This window comes from Dasypus novemcinctus, chromosome 8 (genome assembly GCF_030445035.2).
Source record: "Dasypus novemcinctus isolate mDasNov1 chromosome 8, mDasNov1.1.hap2, whole genome shotgun sequence".
Lineage (NCBI taxonomy): Eukaryota > Metazoa > Chordata > Mammalia > Cingulata > Dasypodidae > Dasypus > Dasypus novemcinctus.
The window spans coordinates 78,049,292-78,067,874 of NC_080680.1; the positions used below are offsets into that span (position 1 = coordinate 78,049,292).

The window sequence follows — 18,583 nt, forward strand, 5'->3', positions numbered from 1 at the left end:
AGAGGACTGTGAGGGATACTAGGGAGGGGTGTGAATCAGGGAAGGCATTCTGGAAGAAGTAACCTCCTAAAGGATAATGAGAAGATAGGCAGGTCAAGTGGGGAGGGGACAACAAAGTACACAGCATGTGCAAAAATGACCCCCAGTGCCCCAGTGATAGAGGAGGCAAGTGTTTCTTTTTTTTTTTTTTTTTTGGTTAAAGATTTATTTATTTATTTAATTTCCCCCCCTCCCCTGGTTGTCTGTTCTTGGTGTCTATTTGCTGCGTCTTGTTTCTTTGTCCGCTTCTGTTGTTGTCAGCGGCACGGGAAGTGTGGGCGGCGCCATTCCTGGGCAGGCTGCTCTTTCTTTTCACGCTGGGCGGCTTTCCTCACGGGCGCACTCCTTGCGCGTGGGGCTCTCACGCAGGGGACACCCCTGCGTGGCAGGGCACTCCCTGCGCGCATCAGCACTGCGCATGGCCAGCTCCACACGGGTCAAGGAGGCCCGGGGTCTGAACCGCGGACCTCCCATATGGCAGACGGACGCCCTAACCACTGGGCCAAAGTCCGCTTCCCGCAAGTGTTTCTTGATTGATTAACTTCATTCTGCCCAAATACTGATTCTGGAGTGATTGAAAACATGTCTTAGACTTTGGAAGCATCTTCAAGGGTAAAAGTTATATACTGCAGAAGTACAAGTTTATTCCTCATTTTGAGAGTTTGTGAAAGAATGTGAATGAATACAAAAGACTAGACTTTGGTTCCACAAGAGTAAAATTAGGCATCTTTTTCCTGGAGTGAGGAAACCTGAAAGGGGAATCCTTAGAATTGCAGGCAATTTCTCGAGAAAAAAGAGTTCTCCGTGTGGGGGGAGGGTTCCATGACCTGTTGCCTCGTATTCTAAATCATTGTGGGTGGATGACAGCACTGCCTAAACAACAAGCCATGGAGACCGTGAGTTGGGAGATGTGTAGAGTTATTTAATTCCGTAAAACAGTCCTGCCAGCAGCCTCAGAAACCTTGGCCCAGGGTGCCCCCTCTATTTCCCTGTCTACCCAGTGTCTTAGCAGTGTAAGAAGGAGGGAAAGGGCATCTGATCTTTCCAGTTGGTCATAGCATTTTTTTTCGAGGTCTGCGTGGGCATGTTGCCCACACAGGGAAGTTTATGTCCCAGTCACATTTGTGGTTGCTGCCACAAATCCTTCTTGGGTCATGACAGGCATTATGAAATAAAGGTCAGGTTTATGGTTTTTGTTTAAACTAACTTTTTAGACTTTGAAGATCAGTCTAATTTATTTTTCAGATTAAAAAGAGCTTTTTTCTCTTTTCCAAATATTAAAATAAAAGAAGTACATTCTTATTGTAAAAATGTTTTCATGTTTAGAAATGTTTAAAGAGGAAAGTAAAACTCGCTCTAGATCCCACACAGAAATGAGAATCTGGCTACTTTTGTCTTTCCTAGTTACGAAGCAACATCCCCTGTCACCTAGTCGATATCTCTTGCGGATTACCCTGCTGTGCAATGCTACCGTGTGGGATGCACAGGTGTCAGAGACTCTGTCACAAAGGAGAGTGCCTTAGGGATGAGGCCTGCAAGCAGCCCTGTACCACCCCCAGGGCTGACTGTGGCCACCCATGTATGGCTCCCTGCCACCCCAGTTCACCCTGCCCCGTGACTGCTTGTAAAGCCAGGGTGAGTATTCCTGGCACCAGGCAGGGCATTGCCTATGGTTCTGGGCTGCCACTGAGTGGCCCTTGGGCATGGGTCATTGTTGCAAGGTACTGCGAGTTAAGCTAGCAAGAGAAAAGTGGTATAAACTGTACAGATTTCCATCTGGCCAGCATGACTGCCACAGCCCCAGTCCCAGCCCCAATTTTGGTATGGCTTTTTAGTTCAGCCAGTACCTGCTGCCACCTACCACAGTCTCGTTTGGATCAGAATCTCAAGAGAGACTCTGATTGCCCACTCTGTTGATTCAAAAAGTAGATATGTCTGTCTTGTGAGAGACATTGTGCTAGAAGCTGGGGCTACACTGGTGAACAAGAGACACATGATCCCTTACAATCTCATGGGACAGGTACTAGATAAGTAATTACCATATAATTAATTATGGCTGTGGTGAGTGTTGTGGAGGAGTAGTTCAGGGTGATATGAGCACATGTAAATGAGGGTTTAATCAGGTCTGAGTGGTCAAGCAGTGGCCCCCTGAGGAAGTGAAAGCAGAGGGAGGAGGGGAGTTGGCTAAGCCTCGGCTGGTCCTGGCTCAAGTGTCCACTTCTGGATCTGGCATCTGTAGATGGAGCCTGTGTGGGAGGGGTGCTGAACCTGCAACCATGTGGTAAAAACTCTCTAGGGTTGCCCCTTCAGCAGGGAGTAAGGACAGAAGTTGTTCCCAGAAAGGGGCTCTTTGGGCTGAGCGCTTCCCTTCCGGCACCGTGAGCTACTGCGATGTCAGTTTGCACATGTAGTTAGCATCTTCTGTCCTGGAGGGTGGATGCTCAGTTTCTTTACTCTCTACCATGGTTTAATTTGAAAGATGCTTTAGAAGTGACACCTGTTTATTCACATGCTTTCCATGGGCTAAAAGTCAGTCCATGCCAATCTTATTTCAGATAGAGCTGCAGTGTGAATGTGGACGAAGAAAAGAGATCATGATTTGCTCTGAAGCATCCAGTACTTATCAAAGGTTAGTGCTACTTGTTAACAATTGGTGGATCTAGGTAAAGAGTAAACAAGTTTATTGTAAGAACCTTGCACCTTTTCTAAAGGTGAAAAAATTTTTAATAAATGTTTAAAAATCTAGCTTTTCTGATTGAAAGAAAAAATGCCACTTTATATACCTTTCCTTCCCTTTCATTTGTAAAATAACCTTTTTTTAAATGAAGGTACCAGGGATTAAACCCAGGACCTCATACATGCAGAGCAGGCACTTAGCCACTGAGCTATACCTGTACCTGTTCCCCTGTAAAATAGCCTTTTTCATTTCTCCTCCCTGTCACCTACCTGTTCTGGTCTTACTACCCCATGAGATGAGAAGAAAAGATGTCCTGAAATTAGGTACTTTAACCTCCCACAGCTTGTCAGTGGCACAGCCAGAACTAAGTCTTGTGCTCCTCACCTAGTGTGGAGGTTTTCTGACTATTCTGTGAGATGTAGTGACTTCGCAGCTCTGAAGTCTCAGAACCTATATGGTCATGCGCAGCTCTGAGTTCATACTTGGAAGTGTTAAGAGGTCAGCTCGTTGTGTGTACCTCTGACTAGATGTAGAGTTGTGCCAGGAACATGGGATTTCGGGGGGATGCAGGCATCAGATGAGCTGTGTTTCAGTATCCACCGGGTATTGACCTTGCCACTCAGGAATGTTCTAAAGGGTTAGGTTACTTCATCACTCCCAGTGTGGCTGCCAAGAATCTAATCAAAAGGTATAACATAGCAATATAGGTAGCTTATAACAGATGAGCATCTGAGGCCCCACAAAATGTCATGTGGTGGATTTGCCTTGAAAGAGATCTTCTGTATTCCACTATGGGGAGATTCTTGTGAAACTACGGTGCCTTTTTTCCCCTTTCTTTTCCCTTATTTCAGAATAGCTGCTATTTCCATGGCCTCTAAAATAACAGACATGCAACTTGGAGATTCAGTGGAGATCAGCAAGTTAATTACCAAGAAGGAAATTCACCAAGCCAGGTAATTTTTAACATGTGTCCACATACCTTCTTTCTCCTATTAGCCTTTATTTCTAGAGGACAGGGACCATTCATTTCTCTCAATTTCCCACAGTAGGGCCTTGCACACACAGTAGGTATTCACCAGACATTTGATATTAAGAAACCTCACCCATTCCAGGCCTCAGTCTCATCAGTAGCTGAGGAATCAGAGCTAAGTGAGCCTGACCCAACATGTAGGAGAACAGAGAACCGGAGTAGTGGCTGCATCTAGAGAGGGCTGTGTGTCTGTCAGAAGGGAATCTGGAGAACATTTGCGGAACTGAATAGGCAGGGTACACTCTGAGGCCTGTCATAGGACTCCCAGACTACCATAGCCCAAAGGCTTGCCCACATTGTCCTTTGGAGGCACCTCAGAGATAACCTCATCCAGCCACCCCTGGTTTAGAGCCCAGGGAAGACGGGGTGAGATTCCCAGGGTAGAGGGCATGAGTGCAACCTAAAGAGAAGCCTTACAGACTGCTTCCTGTCCTAAATGCTACAGAAAGAATCTACTATGTTTCCAGCCTCATTATCTAAGACTTTCTTGCTGATTATGAGCTGTGAAGCCTGTGCTCTGACATATTTTTTTCCATTTGCTTATCAAGGCTGGAGTGTGATGAGGAGTGTTCAGCCTTGGAAAGGAAAAAGTAAGTAGTTTCAACTGCTTTTTATCTACTTGTCTTTGAGCTCTGTGAAAATAATCCTCCAAGCATTCACTCAGCACCTGCTCTGAGTCCTTTACTCAGAGCAAGAGAAATGTGAACACTAAGAATGGAAGTATTTATGGGAAGCGGATGTGGCTCACCTGATAGAGTGTCTGCCTACCACATGGGAGGTCCAGGGTTCAAACCCAGGGCCTCCTGACCCATGTGGTGAGCTGGCCCACATGCAGTGCTGCTGCATGCAAGGAGTGCTCTGCCATGCACAGGTGTCCCCAGCGTAGGAGAGCCCCACGCTCAAGGAGTGTGCCCCGTAAGGAGAGCCGCCCTTGCAATAGAGTGTGGTTTGGGGTGAGGTATAAACATACTGCAACATACTTATTCAGTGACTGGCAAACTTTCTGATTCTAACAGAGGTAAGAGGTTTAAAAAAATGTAATGAACTTTTGTATTGAAGTACAGTAAGCACATACAGAAGATCAGAAGTATACAGATCTGTGAATTATCACAAAGTGAATATAATGGCATGACCCACATCCAGGTCAAAAAGTAGAACATTTTACCAGTACCCCAGAACCCTCTCTTATAGCCTACCTTCGTCCACAAAGTTGGAACCTCTCTCCTGGCTTCTAACACCTCAGATAACACCTCAGATTCTAACACCTCTGTTTTCAAACTTGATAAATGATGGAATCATACATTTGTGTCTGGCTTCTCTCATTATATTGTGGCATTCTTTCTTTTGTTCCATATAGCAGTAGTTTGTTCATTTTCATTGCTGTGTGGTCTTTTGTTGCATTAGCATATCATAGCTTATTTATCTCTTCTGCTGTTAATGGCTATGTGTGTTGTTATCAGTATGGGGCTATTAAAAGTGTTGTTGCACTTGCTCTTCTATATACACGTATTCATTTCTGTTGGATGTAAACTGAGAAGTGGGATTCTAGTTAATAAGGTATGCATATAACTTTAGTAGTCTGTCAGACAGCTTCCAAAATGGTTGTACCGATTTACATTCCCACCAGCAATTTGATGGTTCCAGTTGCTCTTCATTTTTACAGTACTTGGAATTGTCAGTCTTTTTAATTTTATCCTTTCTTATAGATATGTAGCAGAATGAGTTTTTAATTTATATATTTCTGATGAATAATGAGGCTGAGCACCTTTTCTAATATTTATTGTCCATTTAGATATCCTCTTTGGTGACGTGCCTGTTCCAGTCTTTTGCGTATTTTTTAAGTGTATTGTCTATTGTTTTCATATTGATTAAGGACTTTTTTTATATTCTGGATATGAGGCCTTAGTTGGTTTTCCAATACACTGTGAATAGTTTCTCCCATTCTGTGGCTTCACTTTGAACTCTCTCAGTGCTGTCTTTTGATAACAGAAGCTTCTAATTTTAAGGTAGTCCAGTTTATCTATCAGTCTTTTACAGGATAAGTAGTGCTTTTTATATCCTATTTAAGAAGTAGTTGTCTATCCTGAGGTAATGATATTCTCCTCTCTTATTGTCTGGATACTGTATTATTTTACCTTTCACATTTAGGTCTATAGTTTCTCAGGCCTGATTTTTTTTTTTTTAGTATGTTATAAGGAAAATACACAACAGTTTTTTTCCATATGAATAGCCATTTGACCCACTCACAGTTATTAAGAGCACCCTTTTCCCAGTGTTCTACAATGTAATCTTTGTCATAAATCCTCTAGGTATTCATATGTGTGTAGATCTGATTCTGGACTCATTCTGCTCCCTGTTACCAATATCACACTGTCTTAATTTTTGTAGCTATGTAAAAAGTCTTAATATCAAGTAGCAGAAGTAGATGTGGCTCAAGGGATTGGGCTCCCACCTACCAAATGGGAGGTCCAGGGTTCAATTCCCATGCAACACACTGGCCTGAGCAGAGAGCTGGCCCACGAAGAGTGCCAGCCCACATGGCAAGCTGGCCTGAGTGAGGAGCTGGCACAGCAAGATGATGCAACAAAAAGAGTCACAGAGGAGAGGCAATAAGCAGACCAGGGAGCTGAGGTGGCACAAGAAATTGAGCACCCCTCTCCCACTCGAAGGTCCCAGGATCGATTCCTAGTGCTGGCTAAAGAGAAGAGAAGCAAATACAGAAGAAGCCCAGCAAATGAACACAGAGAGCAGACAATGAGGTGGAGATAAATAAATAAATAAATCTTAAAAAAAAAAAAGAATCAACTAGTATAGCTCCTCAAACTTGGTTCTTCTTCAAGATTGCCTTGGCTGTTCTTGACCTTTTACATATCCAGTTAAATTTTAGAATTAGAGCATCAGTTTCTGCCCAAAAAATCTTGCAGGGATTTTGACTGAGTTGGTATTATTATACATCAATATAGGGAAAATCGACATCTTTATAATATTGTCTTCTAATCCATGAGCTGGGTGTATCCTTCATTTACTTATGTCTTCTTTGATTTCTCTCAATATTTTATTAGTGTTTATTTTGCACACCTTTCAGTCTATTTATTTACCTCTTTTTAATGTTTTATTTTGAAATAATTTCTTGTTTTGGGTATGCAGATGTGGCCCTATTTGAGCACGTGTATGTGACCCTAGGAATTCCCCCATTTACACAGATAAAAATGTCCCCTTTTCCTTAAGAAATAGTTTCCTTACCATCTTAGGCACCATACTGTGTGTCCTCCAGCCAGTAGTTCCTCACCCCAGGCAGCATGACTTGACTGCTCTCCCACAGTGTTCTATAGGAGAGCTCTCTGAGCTGCATTCTACAGAAGGCCTGGCAGGACAAGTTCTGGGACAGTGAGTTCCACAAACAACCAATTGGACATGCATACATGCTCCCACTATGTGCAGGGGGGTTACTCTGCCCTCTCCAGAACCAGGACCAGAGATCTGCACAAGGAGTATGGGCCAGCTCCACCCTGAGCTGGTGAGGAGTATGGAAGGGGCCAGCCACGGCTTAAGGAGATCCTGCTGCTTTTAGGTGGCCTTTTTCTGGAATCTGTGCTTGCCCTGTTACTGCCGGCCTTTCACTGTTTTCTGGAGCTTTTTGTTTCTACCTGTTCTTTTCTGGTTGTTCAAAGCTTCTGTGAGGACTCAGTACCCTGAAGCATTTTTATTCTACCATCTTGATCAGGGCAGGCTTACTAATCCTTGGTGTTTAATGTTTCCTTGTTGCTATCATAAATGGTATGTTATTTATTTATGTTTGTTTATTTTTATTGCTCCCATCCTTCCCCCAAATGGTTGTCTTCATAATCTCCTCATTGCTTGCTCACCTTGTCCAGGAGGCACTGGAAACCAAATCCAGGACCTCCCACCTGGGCGGTGAATGCCCAGCAGCCTGAACTGCATCTGTGTCTGCTGGTTATGGCATCTGCTTGTTGCTGCGAAGTGCGGTGTCTAGCTCTCACTGTGGCTGGATGTGGGTGTCTAGCTCTTGTTGTGGCAGATCCAGGCATCTAGCTCTCATTGTGGTGGGTGTAGGCATCTGCTTGTCTTCTGTAGGAGGCACCAGGACCCGAATCCGGGACCTTCCATATGGTAGGTGGGTACCCAACTGGTTGAGCCACATTCTTTTCCCAATGGTATCTTTTTATCCGTCATTTTTAAAATGTAATTTTCTAGTTGCTTTTTGTGGGTATATAAAAACCATAATTGATGTTTGTTGACGTATATATAGCAACCTTGCTGAATTCACTCATTTCTAGTAGTTTATCTATAGATTCATTTGAATTTTGTACATATACTACGTCCTCTTTTTTCTTTTTTTATTTCCCCCCACCCCCCTGTTCCACTCACTGTGTGTTCTTCTGTGTCTGCTTGTATTCTCATTAGGTGGTTCCAGGAACTGATCCTGGGACCTTCCGGAGTGGGAGAGAAGCAATTAATCTCTTGCACTACCTCAGCTCCCCATTCTGCTGCGTCTTCTTATTTTCTTTCCTCTTGTGTCTCTTGTAGCGTCATCTTGCTGTGCCAGCTCTCCACATCAGCTGGCAGTCCTGCACAGGGCGGCTTTCCCACACGGGGCTGAATTCCCACGCAGGGACCACATTCCTGCGTGGGCTGGCACTCCATGTGGGCCAGCTTGCCCTCATAAGGAGGCACTGGGCATCAAACCCTGGACCTCCTATATTTTAGATAGGAGCCCAATTGGACATTTCCCATGTCCTCTTTTATTAATAGTTTTATATCTTTCTTTTCGGTTCTTAATTTTCATTTCTTCTTCTTGCCTTATTACACTGACGAGGGCTTCCAGTACAGTTGAATGGAAGTGGTGAAAATAGATATTCCTAACTTATCCCCTGTGTCAGAGGGAAAGCTTTCATTATTTCACCACTAAATATGATGTGTGCTGTGGATTATTTATGTATACTCTTTATCAGATTAAGGGGCACTTATTCAGTCACTGGCAAACTTTCTGATTTCAATAAAGTTTGATTTAAAAAGTATAGTCCTGGCAGTGGATGATGGGGCTGGAGAAGCAGTTTTTTCTATCTAATTAATACCACTGAATTGTATATTCAAAGGGGGAAAAAAAGGAAATTTTAGGTTTTATATAAGTTACCACACACACACAAAAATCCGTAAAACTGAACCATACAAGTGAACCCAAATGTAAACAATGCAACTAACGTTAATGGCATAATTATAATAATCTTGTTTCATGAATTATAACAAAGGTGACACACTAATGCAGAATGTTAATAGTAGGGAAAACTGATTTTGAGAGAGGGAGTATATGGGAACTCTGTACAAATGTTCCAATAAAAAATTATTTTTAAACCATTTAATTGTATACTTTAAATGGGTGAATTGTGTGGTATATGACTTATGTCTTAATAAAGCTATTTTACCATACATTTATCATGCAACCCAGCAATCCCACTCTTAGGTATTCACCTAAATAAAATGAAAACTTAGGTTCACACAAAGTCCTGTATGCTGATGTTTATAGCAGCTATATTTGTAATCACCAAAAACTGGAAACAACCCAGCTGTCCCTCAGCTGGGGAAGGGGTAAACAAACTGTGGTACATCCATATAAGGGAATACTACTCAACAATAAAAGGGACAAACAACCCTACAGGCAACAACATAGATGATTTTTATTTTTTTTTATTTTTTTAAAGATTTATTTATTTATTTAATTTTCCCCCCTCCCCTGGTTGTCTGTTCTTGGTGTCTATTTGTTGCGTCTTGTTTCTTTGTCTGCTTTTGTTTCTTTTGTCCGCTTCTGTTGTCGTCAGCGGCACAGGAAGTGTGGGCGGCGCCATTCCTGGGCAGGCTGCACTTTCTTTTCACGCTGGGCGGCTTTCCTCACGGGCGCACTCCTTGCGCGTGGGGCTCCCCCACGCGGGGGACACCCTTGCGTGGCACGGCACTCCTTGCGCGCATCAGCACTGCGCCTGGCCAGCTCCACACTGGTCGAGGAGGCCCGGGGTTTGAACCGCGGACCTCCCATATGGTAGACGGACGCCCTAACCACTGGGCCAAAGTCCGTTTCCCTAGATGATTTTTAAAGGCATTAAGCTTAACTGGAAGAAGCCAGTCACAAAGTACATATTGTATTATTTACTTTATATGACAGTCTTGAAAAGGCAAAACTGTAGTGACAGAAAACAGGCAATGGTTACCAGGAGATATCGGAAGGAGTTAACTATAAAGGGTAACTGGGAAAGTTTTTGAGGTAATGAAACTTCTGTCTTGATTATGGGGTTGTTACATATATTCACATTCATACATACACACAGAAGATATAGTTCTGCAAAATGTTAACAGTTGGAGAATCTAGATGAAGGGTATATAAGAGTTCATTGTAATATTTTTTAACTTTTCTTTGCTTGAAATTTTTTCAAAATAAAAAGTTAGGGAAGCGGACTTGGCCTAATGGATAGGGTGTCCGCCTACCACATGGGAGGTCCGCGGTTCAAACCTCAGGCCTCCTTGACCCATGTGGAGCTGGCCCATGCACAGTGCTGATGCGCACAAGGGGTGCCGTGCCACGCAGGGGTGTCCCCCATGTAGGGCAGTGCCATGCGCAAGGAGTGTGCCCCATACGGAGAGACACCAAGCGTGAAAGAAAGTGCAGCCTGCCCAGGAATGGCACCGCACACATGGAGGGCTGACACAAGAAGATGGCGCAACAAAAAGAAACACAGATTCTTGGTGCCGCTGATAAGGATAGAAGCGGTCACCGAAGAACACACAGCGAATGGACACAGAGCAGACAACTGGGGCGGAGGGGGGAAGGGGAGAGAAATTTTTTAAAAAATCATAAAAAGTTAAATACAAACAGAAAAAGGTATATTCCTGTTTTACCTTGAAGTTTCACTTTCAACGATTTTTTTTTTTTTAAGATTTATTTTTTGTTTATTTCTCTCCCTTTCACCTCTCAAACCCCCAGTTGTCTGCTCTCTGTCCATTCGCTGTGTGTTCTTCTGTGACCGCTCCTATCCTTACCAGCAGCACCAGGAATCTGTGTTTCTTTTGGTTGCGTCATCTTGCTGTGTCAGGTCTCCGTGTGTGCGGTGCCATTCTTGGGCAGGCTGCACTTTCCTTCGTGCTGGGCAGCTCTCCTTACGGGGCGCACTCCTTGCGCATAGGGCTCCCCTACGCAGGGGACACCCCTGCATGGCACAGCACTCCTTGTGCGCATCAGCACTGTGCATGGGCCAGCTCCACACGGGTCAAGGAGGCCTGGGGTTTGAACTGCGGACCTCCCATGTGGTAGGTGGACGCTCTTCCACTGGGCCAAGTCCGCTTCCCTCAATGATTATTAATAGTACCTCTTTACGTTTTTAAATGTGTAGAAGGTAATGTGATGATTAAAATGCCACCCAGATTTCCCTTGGTTTGGCCCTTATGGATTGTTTCCAGTGACTCCTGTCCAAAACCCTGTCCTCTAAGAACTGTCAGTCATGGTGTTCTCAGCTGCAGAATGCACAATAGGAGACTTGCATGTTTGGAAATGCTGTAGTGAACACACAGTAGGCCTCCAAAAATGTGGAAATGTACTATTATATTGTTGAGCAGTGGTATTGTGTGGTAGCTAAAGCTAGAGCACTAGAGTCAGGTTGCCTGGGTTTGAATCCTAGCTTCACAAATCATCTAGCTGTATGCCCATGGGCAAGTCCTAGTCTCTGAGCCTTCGTTTTCTTAAAAATTTGTAGAAGTGGTGACAGTAATAATATCTATCTTCCAGAGTTGTTGTGAGTATTAATTAGGATGACACATGTAAAGCACTTGGCACAAGCCTGGCACATAGTAGGTGCTCAGTAAATGTTAGTTATTAATTGGAACAGCTCTCTAATTTTTTGTGTGTTTTGTTTTATCCTTTTCATTTATTCAGTCTCTTATTTCATTGTATAAAGATTGCTATATAAATCTGCAAAAATCAGAGTATGGCTAGTAAATTTGCTGAGTTTCTGTTTTTGAGAGCCTTTTGGATTTCTCCTCTGCCTTAGAGTAATGACATAATGACTCTGATGATACAGAGATTATTGTATACCCTAACCGGAAAAAAACGTAAATTTTCAAAATTGCAAAAATGTTTTTAAAATATTGCTCTACTGTTCCATTTTAAAAGTCAAAACTGGCAGACCAAATTCAGCCCACATACATGTTTTATTGGTGCTTAAATATGAATTAGTAGCCAGCATTTAGAAATTAAGAGATTTCCCCCTAAGATTTCTTGTGAAAGTTTGAACATGGAAGCTTCTTTTGAAAACTGAAAAATCTGGCAATAGTGAATGAACCAGATTCATATGGGCATTGAGCTTGTAAGTGATCCCTCTCTCAGTATAAATGAAATTTGTACTAAGTGCTAAGCTGAATTCTGCCTGTCATTTTAAAAAAGACTTAATTGTCGGTGTGTGTGATGCAGGGAGATGCATGTGCTGCCGTTCAGGACACAAGCTGGGAGTTTTAGCAAATGCTTAGGTGGTATTGATTAGGAGTCTGAAGTCCATACTAGTCCATACTAGTAATTCCACAACTAGAAAATCATTTTAAAAGCTTTTTGTTCAGAGATTAAAATATCTTACAATATTTTTATTTTACTTTATTCATAATTATCACTTAAAATAATGAGAAAATGGGGAACTGTTGAAGAAACCTAAATGGGAAATACTTAAATGAGTTATGGCCTGTACATGATTACACTATTAAAGCAATTTGTGACAACCAAATAATAATATTATAAGTGCTAATATATAATGATAAGGGGGAAAGTAGGCAAAGTTTTATACATACTGAGTGCAACTACTCAAAATTATAGGATAAAGTCTGAAAGGAAATTTATTAAAATGCAGTGCTTATTTGGTAATGGAATTCTTTCATTTTCTAGACTTTCTGTAAGGTGATAGAAATTTTAATTTTAATTAAATGTCTTTAAGACAAATTTAAAATAAGATCCATTTTTTATATCTTATGTTTAAGTTAAGCCTTAGAAAAAGTCATCTGCCAGTCACCATTCCCAGTGTCCCCCAGAAAAATCCAAGTCACTGGTTTTCAGCCTATGGCTTCTTCAGATCCAAATAGACCTGTTTTGTTTTTTTTCTTCTATGAAGACAATACTACATCTTGTCCCAAGTTGTTATTGTTCTTTCTCTAATAATCTGGCTTATTGAAATTAGATAGTTAATGTATCAAGAGCTTAGAACAAGATAGGCATTCTGTATTACTATAAGGTTATTTTCCTCACCTCCTTCCCTTTTATTTACATACCTCTCTCTCACTTCAGGCGTTTAGCAGAGGCATTTCATATCAGCGATGATTCTGATCCTTTCAACATACGTTCTTCAGGATCAATATTCAGTGATAGTTTGAAAGAGGATGCCAGGTATGTGTAACTGTTGTTTTCTTAATCATAGCTTAAGAGAGTGTTTTGTCTTTTAATTAGGTACCTTCTTCTGTGAGCAAGCCAGTTAAAGTTTATCTATTTTAAGATTGACGTTTAATAAAAATCCTTCTCTTGGTTTCTTAACTGTCCCCCTAAAGAACTGAACTTGGTGTGTGGGGGTATATGTGTACGTGTGTGTGTGGCCCCTGTGGTAGGCGTCTGGCCTCCCAAGGACTGGAATGGACAGAGCTGCAGGCTCTCTGGGCCTCATTCCAGCTCTGTCTTCCCAGGTCTCATAGTCACCTTGATCCCTTGGTGCAGTAACAGCTCTTATTTCCTCCTGTTTCCTGGCCCTCCCCTGGATATTTCTCCTTTCATCTTCTCTATTCTCGTATGTTTTTCCTTTCTCTCTTCCTTTGTTCTATCACAGTCAACCTTCTGTTATCAGACCGTTAGTTACAGACCTGTTGTTCATTTTCTGCCAGCATTGTCCATTGTCTGTACTTTATAGGCAGGAGATGGGTGGGAGGTGGTCCCAGAAGAACAGGAACAGATGAAATTAACTGTGGTGATTTCTCATTTCAGGAAGGACTTAAAGTTTGTCAGTGACATTGAGAAGGAAATGGAAGCCCTTGTGGAGGCCGTGAATAAGGTTGACGTCAAAACATCCAACTGGACATGTCTCTAAGGCCAGCTTGATAGAAAATCAAGTCCCCAAAACACTATCAGCCTAGAATAGTTGTAGGAACAAGTAACAACTTCTTAAGGATCCTTATCTTTCCTAAAAGCCCAGCCATTATAACGTCCATGCCTGTGCAGGCTCAGTTCTTGCAAGAAAGTTATTGGCAATCAAATTAAATATAGGGAAAACAAACTTGGCCCAGTGATTAGGGCGTCCGTCTACCACATGGGAGGTCCGTGGTTCAAACCCCGGGCCTCCTTGACCCATGTGGAGCTGGCCCATGCGTACTGCTGATGTGCGCAAGGTGTGCCCTGCCACGCAGGGGTATCCCCCGCGTAGGGGAGCCCCACACGCAAGGAGTGCGCCCATAAGGAGAGCCGCCCAGTGCGAAAGAAAGTGCAGCCTGCCCAGGAATGGTGCCGCCCACACTTCCCGTGCGGCTGATGACAACAGAAGCGGACAAAGAAACAAGATGCAGCAAATAGACACCAAGAACAGACAACCAGGGGAGGGGGGGAAATTAAATAAATACATCTTTAAAAAAAAAAATTAAATATAAATAAAAATCCTAGCACAGTGCCTAGAATGGACAGAGAAACTCTGGACAAGAGTGGCTCAATAGTGATAGGTGAATGACTGTGTTGGACTTGTAGGAAGACATTCTAGGCCCTAGATCTCTGAGGGATGTTGTATGGAAAGGGACAATACCGGTTCTTTATTACCCTAAAGGACAGGAAAGAATCCCTTGGATAAAGATAAAAAGTCAAATGACTATGTAGCTAAAGACCGTTGGGATAGGTTCCCTCAAGAGAATGAGGCTTCTGTCACTGGGATATTGGGGAGATAGATTTAGCCAAAAGAGACTTTAATTCAGTCAGCAGCAGCCAGGTCTAGGTTGGCTTCCTCCTCATTCATTGGGGACCATGGGTGAGGATGAGGATGGCTGCTTCAGCTCCATCTGTATTGATGATTCCTTCCCACCATTGCTTTTACCCCTTCCCTCTCCCTTCCACTTCCCAGCAGAATACTAGCATGAAGGAGAAAAATGCATTGTTTCTCTCCTGATTAGGAAGCCTGAGCAAATGTATTTCTCTGCCTGTGTGTCTGCACAATCCAGATTTTTCTTTAGAACCTATTTTTACAAGAAATGAGTTTTTTTTTGTTTTATGCATCTTTCATTTATTTAGTCATTTCTTAGCGTCATTGTGCTGTCCACCAAAGTGTCCATTCCCTTTCCCTTTGCCCTAACCCTGTCCAGCTGCCACTGTTGTGGCTCAGAGAGGATGACAGCAGTGCAGTAGCTCCCAACCCCCCCACCCCTCTGGGCTCACTTGGCAGTTGGTGGACTACTTCACACTGTGGGCCTGTCAAACCCAGCCACCTCTTTATTGAATAGGTTGTTCTTGTGGGGAGCATTTTCTGTTTTCAGGCTGCTTTTATCAATCATTTATCTCTTCTGTCGATATAGGGAAAGAATATTAAGAAAAGCCACTCCTTCCCTCCCATGAACAGAGACCACCGCCGGATCATCCACGACCTGGCCCAAGTTTACAGCCTGGAGAGTGTGAGCTATGACAGTGAACCCAAGCGCAATGTCGTGGTCACGGCAGTCAGGTGGGTTGCCTTTGCTGTCAGAGGAGGGCAAATTGTCAATATCCACTTAACTTACTCCCTCTTTCCCTCTTTGCAGAATAGATAGAAAATCTTCTCTGAGGCAGCCGTTGTGAAATGATTTAAAAATCTGAACCAAAGAGAAAAACCCCTGCCTCAATCCATAGGGCACACATGCCTCAAGTGTGCAGACCTTCATGCCTGCCCAGATCCACATCAGTTCCTGGAATTAGTTTTTCCACAGGCAGAGGGAACAGGCCTTGGGGTCCTGGGTTGGCTGCCTGCCCATCACATCAGACCATTTTTTCTACCCTAGAGCTTCAGTCTCCTGTTCCTCCCTCTGACCTCTCTCTGGCAGAATGGAAACAGCAAGAATGCTGACTCTAACCTAAGGCATCTCCTATGAACAGTGTCTTGCTGTCAGGGAAACTGAGGCAGTACTGTGCGCCAGAAGGGGAGAGGAAAGGCCAGGATCACTCTCAGAACCTGAGGAAGTAGGAAGAACTTCACTGTGAAGCAAGCAAGTGTGAGATGAGAGAAAGCAGGCATCGGGTCCAGCAGTGATGAGCAGGAGGGACGGGTTAAATGAAGGTGACCTCAGAGGAGGTCTCAGAGGAGACAGGTCAGAGCATAGAGTACTCAGCAACATCATAGTGCCAAAGTCATGGACTAAGCTTCTAACTGTCTGCCGATGGTCACTTTTCAATACTTTGTGTTTTGGCTTTTTATCAGAGGGAAGTCCATTTGTCCTCCTACCACACTGACAGGCGTACTGGAAAGGGAAATGCAGTCACGGCCACCACCACCAATTGCTCATCACAGACAGCAGACTGAGAAGTAAGGATTCTTCAACTGCTTTCCATGGGATTTTTTGGCTCAGAGAAGTAAGCAGGGGTAGAACTGTCCTGGGCTACACCCACCATGGCAGCTCTTCTCAGGCCTGGCCTTGGGGTGCTCTGTTCAAATACGTTAAAATCTGATTGGGATGTTGGACACATTTTGATCATGCCAAAAGGGTCCTAAGTTTGGTGTTTGTAATGCTCACATTCTCTCCAAGCAGAACACTCACTGGTCATCATTTCCACAGTGTAAATGGTGACTCTGGGAAGTGGATTCAGTCTGACACACCAGGCAGCTTAGGACTGGAGCATCACCTGGTTGACAGTAGTTACCGAAGATGGAGCTTGGGCTGGGGGTGGGAGCTGACAGTGAACGGGAGAATGTTCATATTTTTCTCTACTTCAATATGGTTTGAATCATTTTTACAACAAAAATATGCATTTTTTTTTTAAAGATTCTTTTTACTTATTTATTTCCCCTTCCTCCTCCTCCCCAGTTGTCTGCTCTCTGTGTCCATTTGCTGTGTGTTCTTTGTGTCTGCTTGTATTCTTGTCAGTGGCAACAGGAATCTGTCTCTTTCTGTTGCGTCATTTTGCTATATCAGCTCTCCGTGCTTTTGGCACTACCGTGGGCAGGATGCACTTTTTTCACGCAGGGTGGCTTTCCTTACAGGGCGCACTCTTTGCGCGTGGGGCTCCTCTATGCGTGCGACACCCTATGTGGCACAGCACTGTGCATGAGCCAGCTTATCACATGGATCAGGAGGCCCAGGGTTTGAACCCTGGACCTCCCATGTGGTAGGCAGATGCCCTATCCGTTGATCCAAATCCACTTCCCTATACTCATGTTTAAAGGGAAAAGAAAACAAACTTGGCAAGTAGCATGTCAGCCAGGTGTTTTCTCAGACAGGGACAGGGAAGGAGCACCATCCCTTCCTCTCCTTGGCCAGGAGGGGAGCCCGACCACCCTATTGGCTGAGGCAGCTTTGCTGAAAGTTACTCTGAAATCCAGAGGGGTCCCTACTCCCATTCCCATCTTCCACACAGACGCCCCCGCTGTACCTTCTCTGTGCCTCCTGTACAAAGCCTCTGGAAGGGTGGGTGGGACACCTCAGGAGAGCCATAACAATTAGTGTTCCCATGGGACTGAGCAAGACAGCCATAGGTGGCCATGGGTGCAGAGGCAGCCAAGGGTATTGTGGCCACATGGCTGTACCCCTGAGAACCAAGCGGCCTGCTTCCAGTCAGCACAGGACAGCAGTTCTGGAAATATGAGGGATATTCCAAGACACCACCAAGCAGTGTCCAGAACCACCTGAATTCACTGGTCTGTGTATGCCATGCTCGCTCATTTTTTTTTTTTTTCCTTTTGCCATGTTATCTTTTTTTTTTGCTTTGCTTTATTTTTGTATAAAACTTAAGTGTGGAAAATTTTTAGAATTAGAATAGTATTAATGTAACAAACTTGTGTACCCATCACCAAAATTTCAATAATTACCAGCTCATGTTTGCCCCACTATTCATCAAAGCTTCACAAATGGTAAATCTCCTGATCCTTAACTTTCTGAAGACCCATATCTGTTTCTCCCATAGATTGATCATTCTTCATTTGCTTTTCAGGAATCCTGGGAACAATAATTTACAGAAAATAGCCAAGGAGCCAGTAATTGACTACTTTGATGTCCAGGACTAAGGAGATCAAGATGCACTTAGATAAAAGAATGATTAGGTATAGTGGAGACTCAGATGCCAGCAGATAAATCATGCTTGTCCCTACCTGCCTGGCGGAATCACAGCCTCACATGCTGTCTTTTACTGATACATCCAAGGCATGAGTGTGTCAGAAGCTTCCTTATTCTTTATTCCTGTCTGTATAAAGTGGTTAAGTACAGCCAGTTCCGGTTGTATGGTCACTAGTTATTCAATCATGTATTTGAAGAGGCTTCTTACCCCATCACTGTGATTGCTCGGGTCTGGGAGAATATCAGGCTTTTTTTGGACAAACTGGATTTTATGGTCATGTTATCCCAGCTATTCATCCTTCTGAATATGCCTGCAACATCAGATACACCAAACCTATCTCAGTCTTTGGAAAGAGAGGCAAATTTTGCAGTCTGTAATACCAAACATTGAATTTACACACTGTCTCCGGAGTCACACATGTTGTCTTACACACGTCTATCTTATCTAAGTCTTTTGCCAAAAACTCTTGTAGATCTATCTAGTTGAAATTCATTGCTTCCCAATACCATCAGTTTTAAACCTAGAAGAGGAG

General features: G+C 43.4%; 1 protein-coding gene across 3 annotated transcripts in view; it reads left to right on the forward strand.

Annotated features, from left to right (window-relative positions):
• The window catches only part of NFX1 (nuclear transcription factor, X-box binding 1), a 94,402-nt gene extending 76,199 nt beyond the window's left edge, over positions 1–18,203 (forward strand). For 2 of the 3 annotated variants that reach the window (XM_058301981.2, XM_058301982.2), the window contains exons 16-24: positions 1,444–1,674; positions 2,595–2,668; positions 3,568–3,669; positions 4,295–4,336; positions 13,078–13,176; positions 13,762–13,828; positions 15,327–15,472; positions 16,202–16,306; positions 17,929–18,203. In XM_058301981.2, coding sequence (XP_058157964.1) covers positions 1,444–1,674; positions 2,595–2,668; positions 3,568–3,669; positions 4,295–4,336; positions 13,078–13,176; positions 13,762–13,828; positions 15,327–15,472; positions 16,202–16,306; positions 17,929–18,001 — 939 coding nt within the window. In that variant the 3' untranslated portion in view covers positions 18,002–18,203. The remainder of the gene's footprint in view (positions 1–1,443; positions 1,675–2,594; positions 2,669–3,567; positions 3,670–4,294; positions 4,337–13,077; positions 13,177–13,761; positions 13,829–15,326; positions 15,473–16,201; positions 16,307–17,928) is intronic. The other variant, XM_058301983.2, reaches the window with a different exon arrangement.
• Positions 18,204–18,583: the final 380 nt, after the last annotated feature.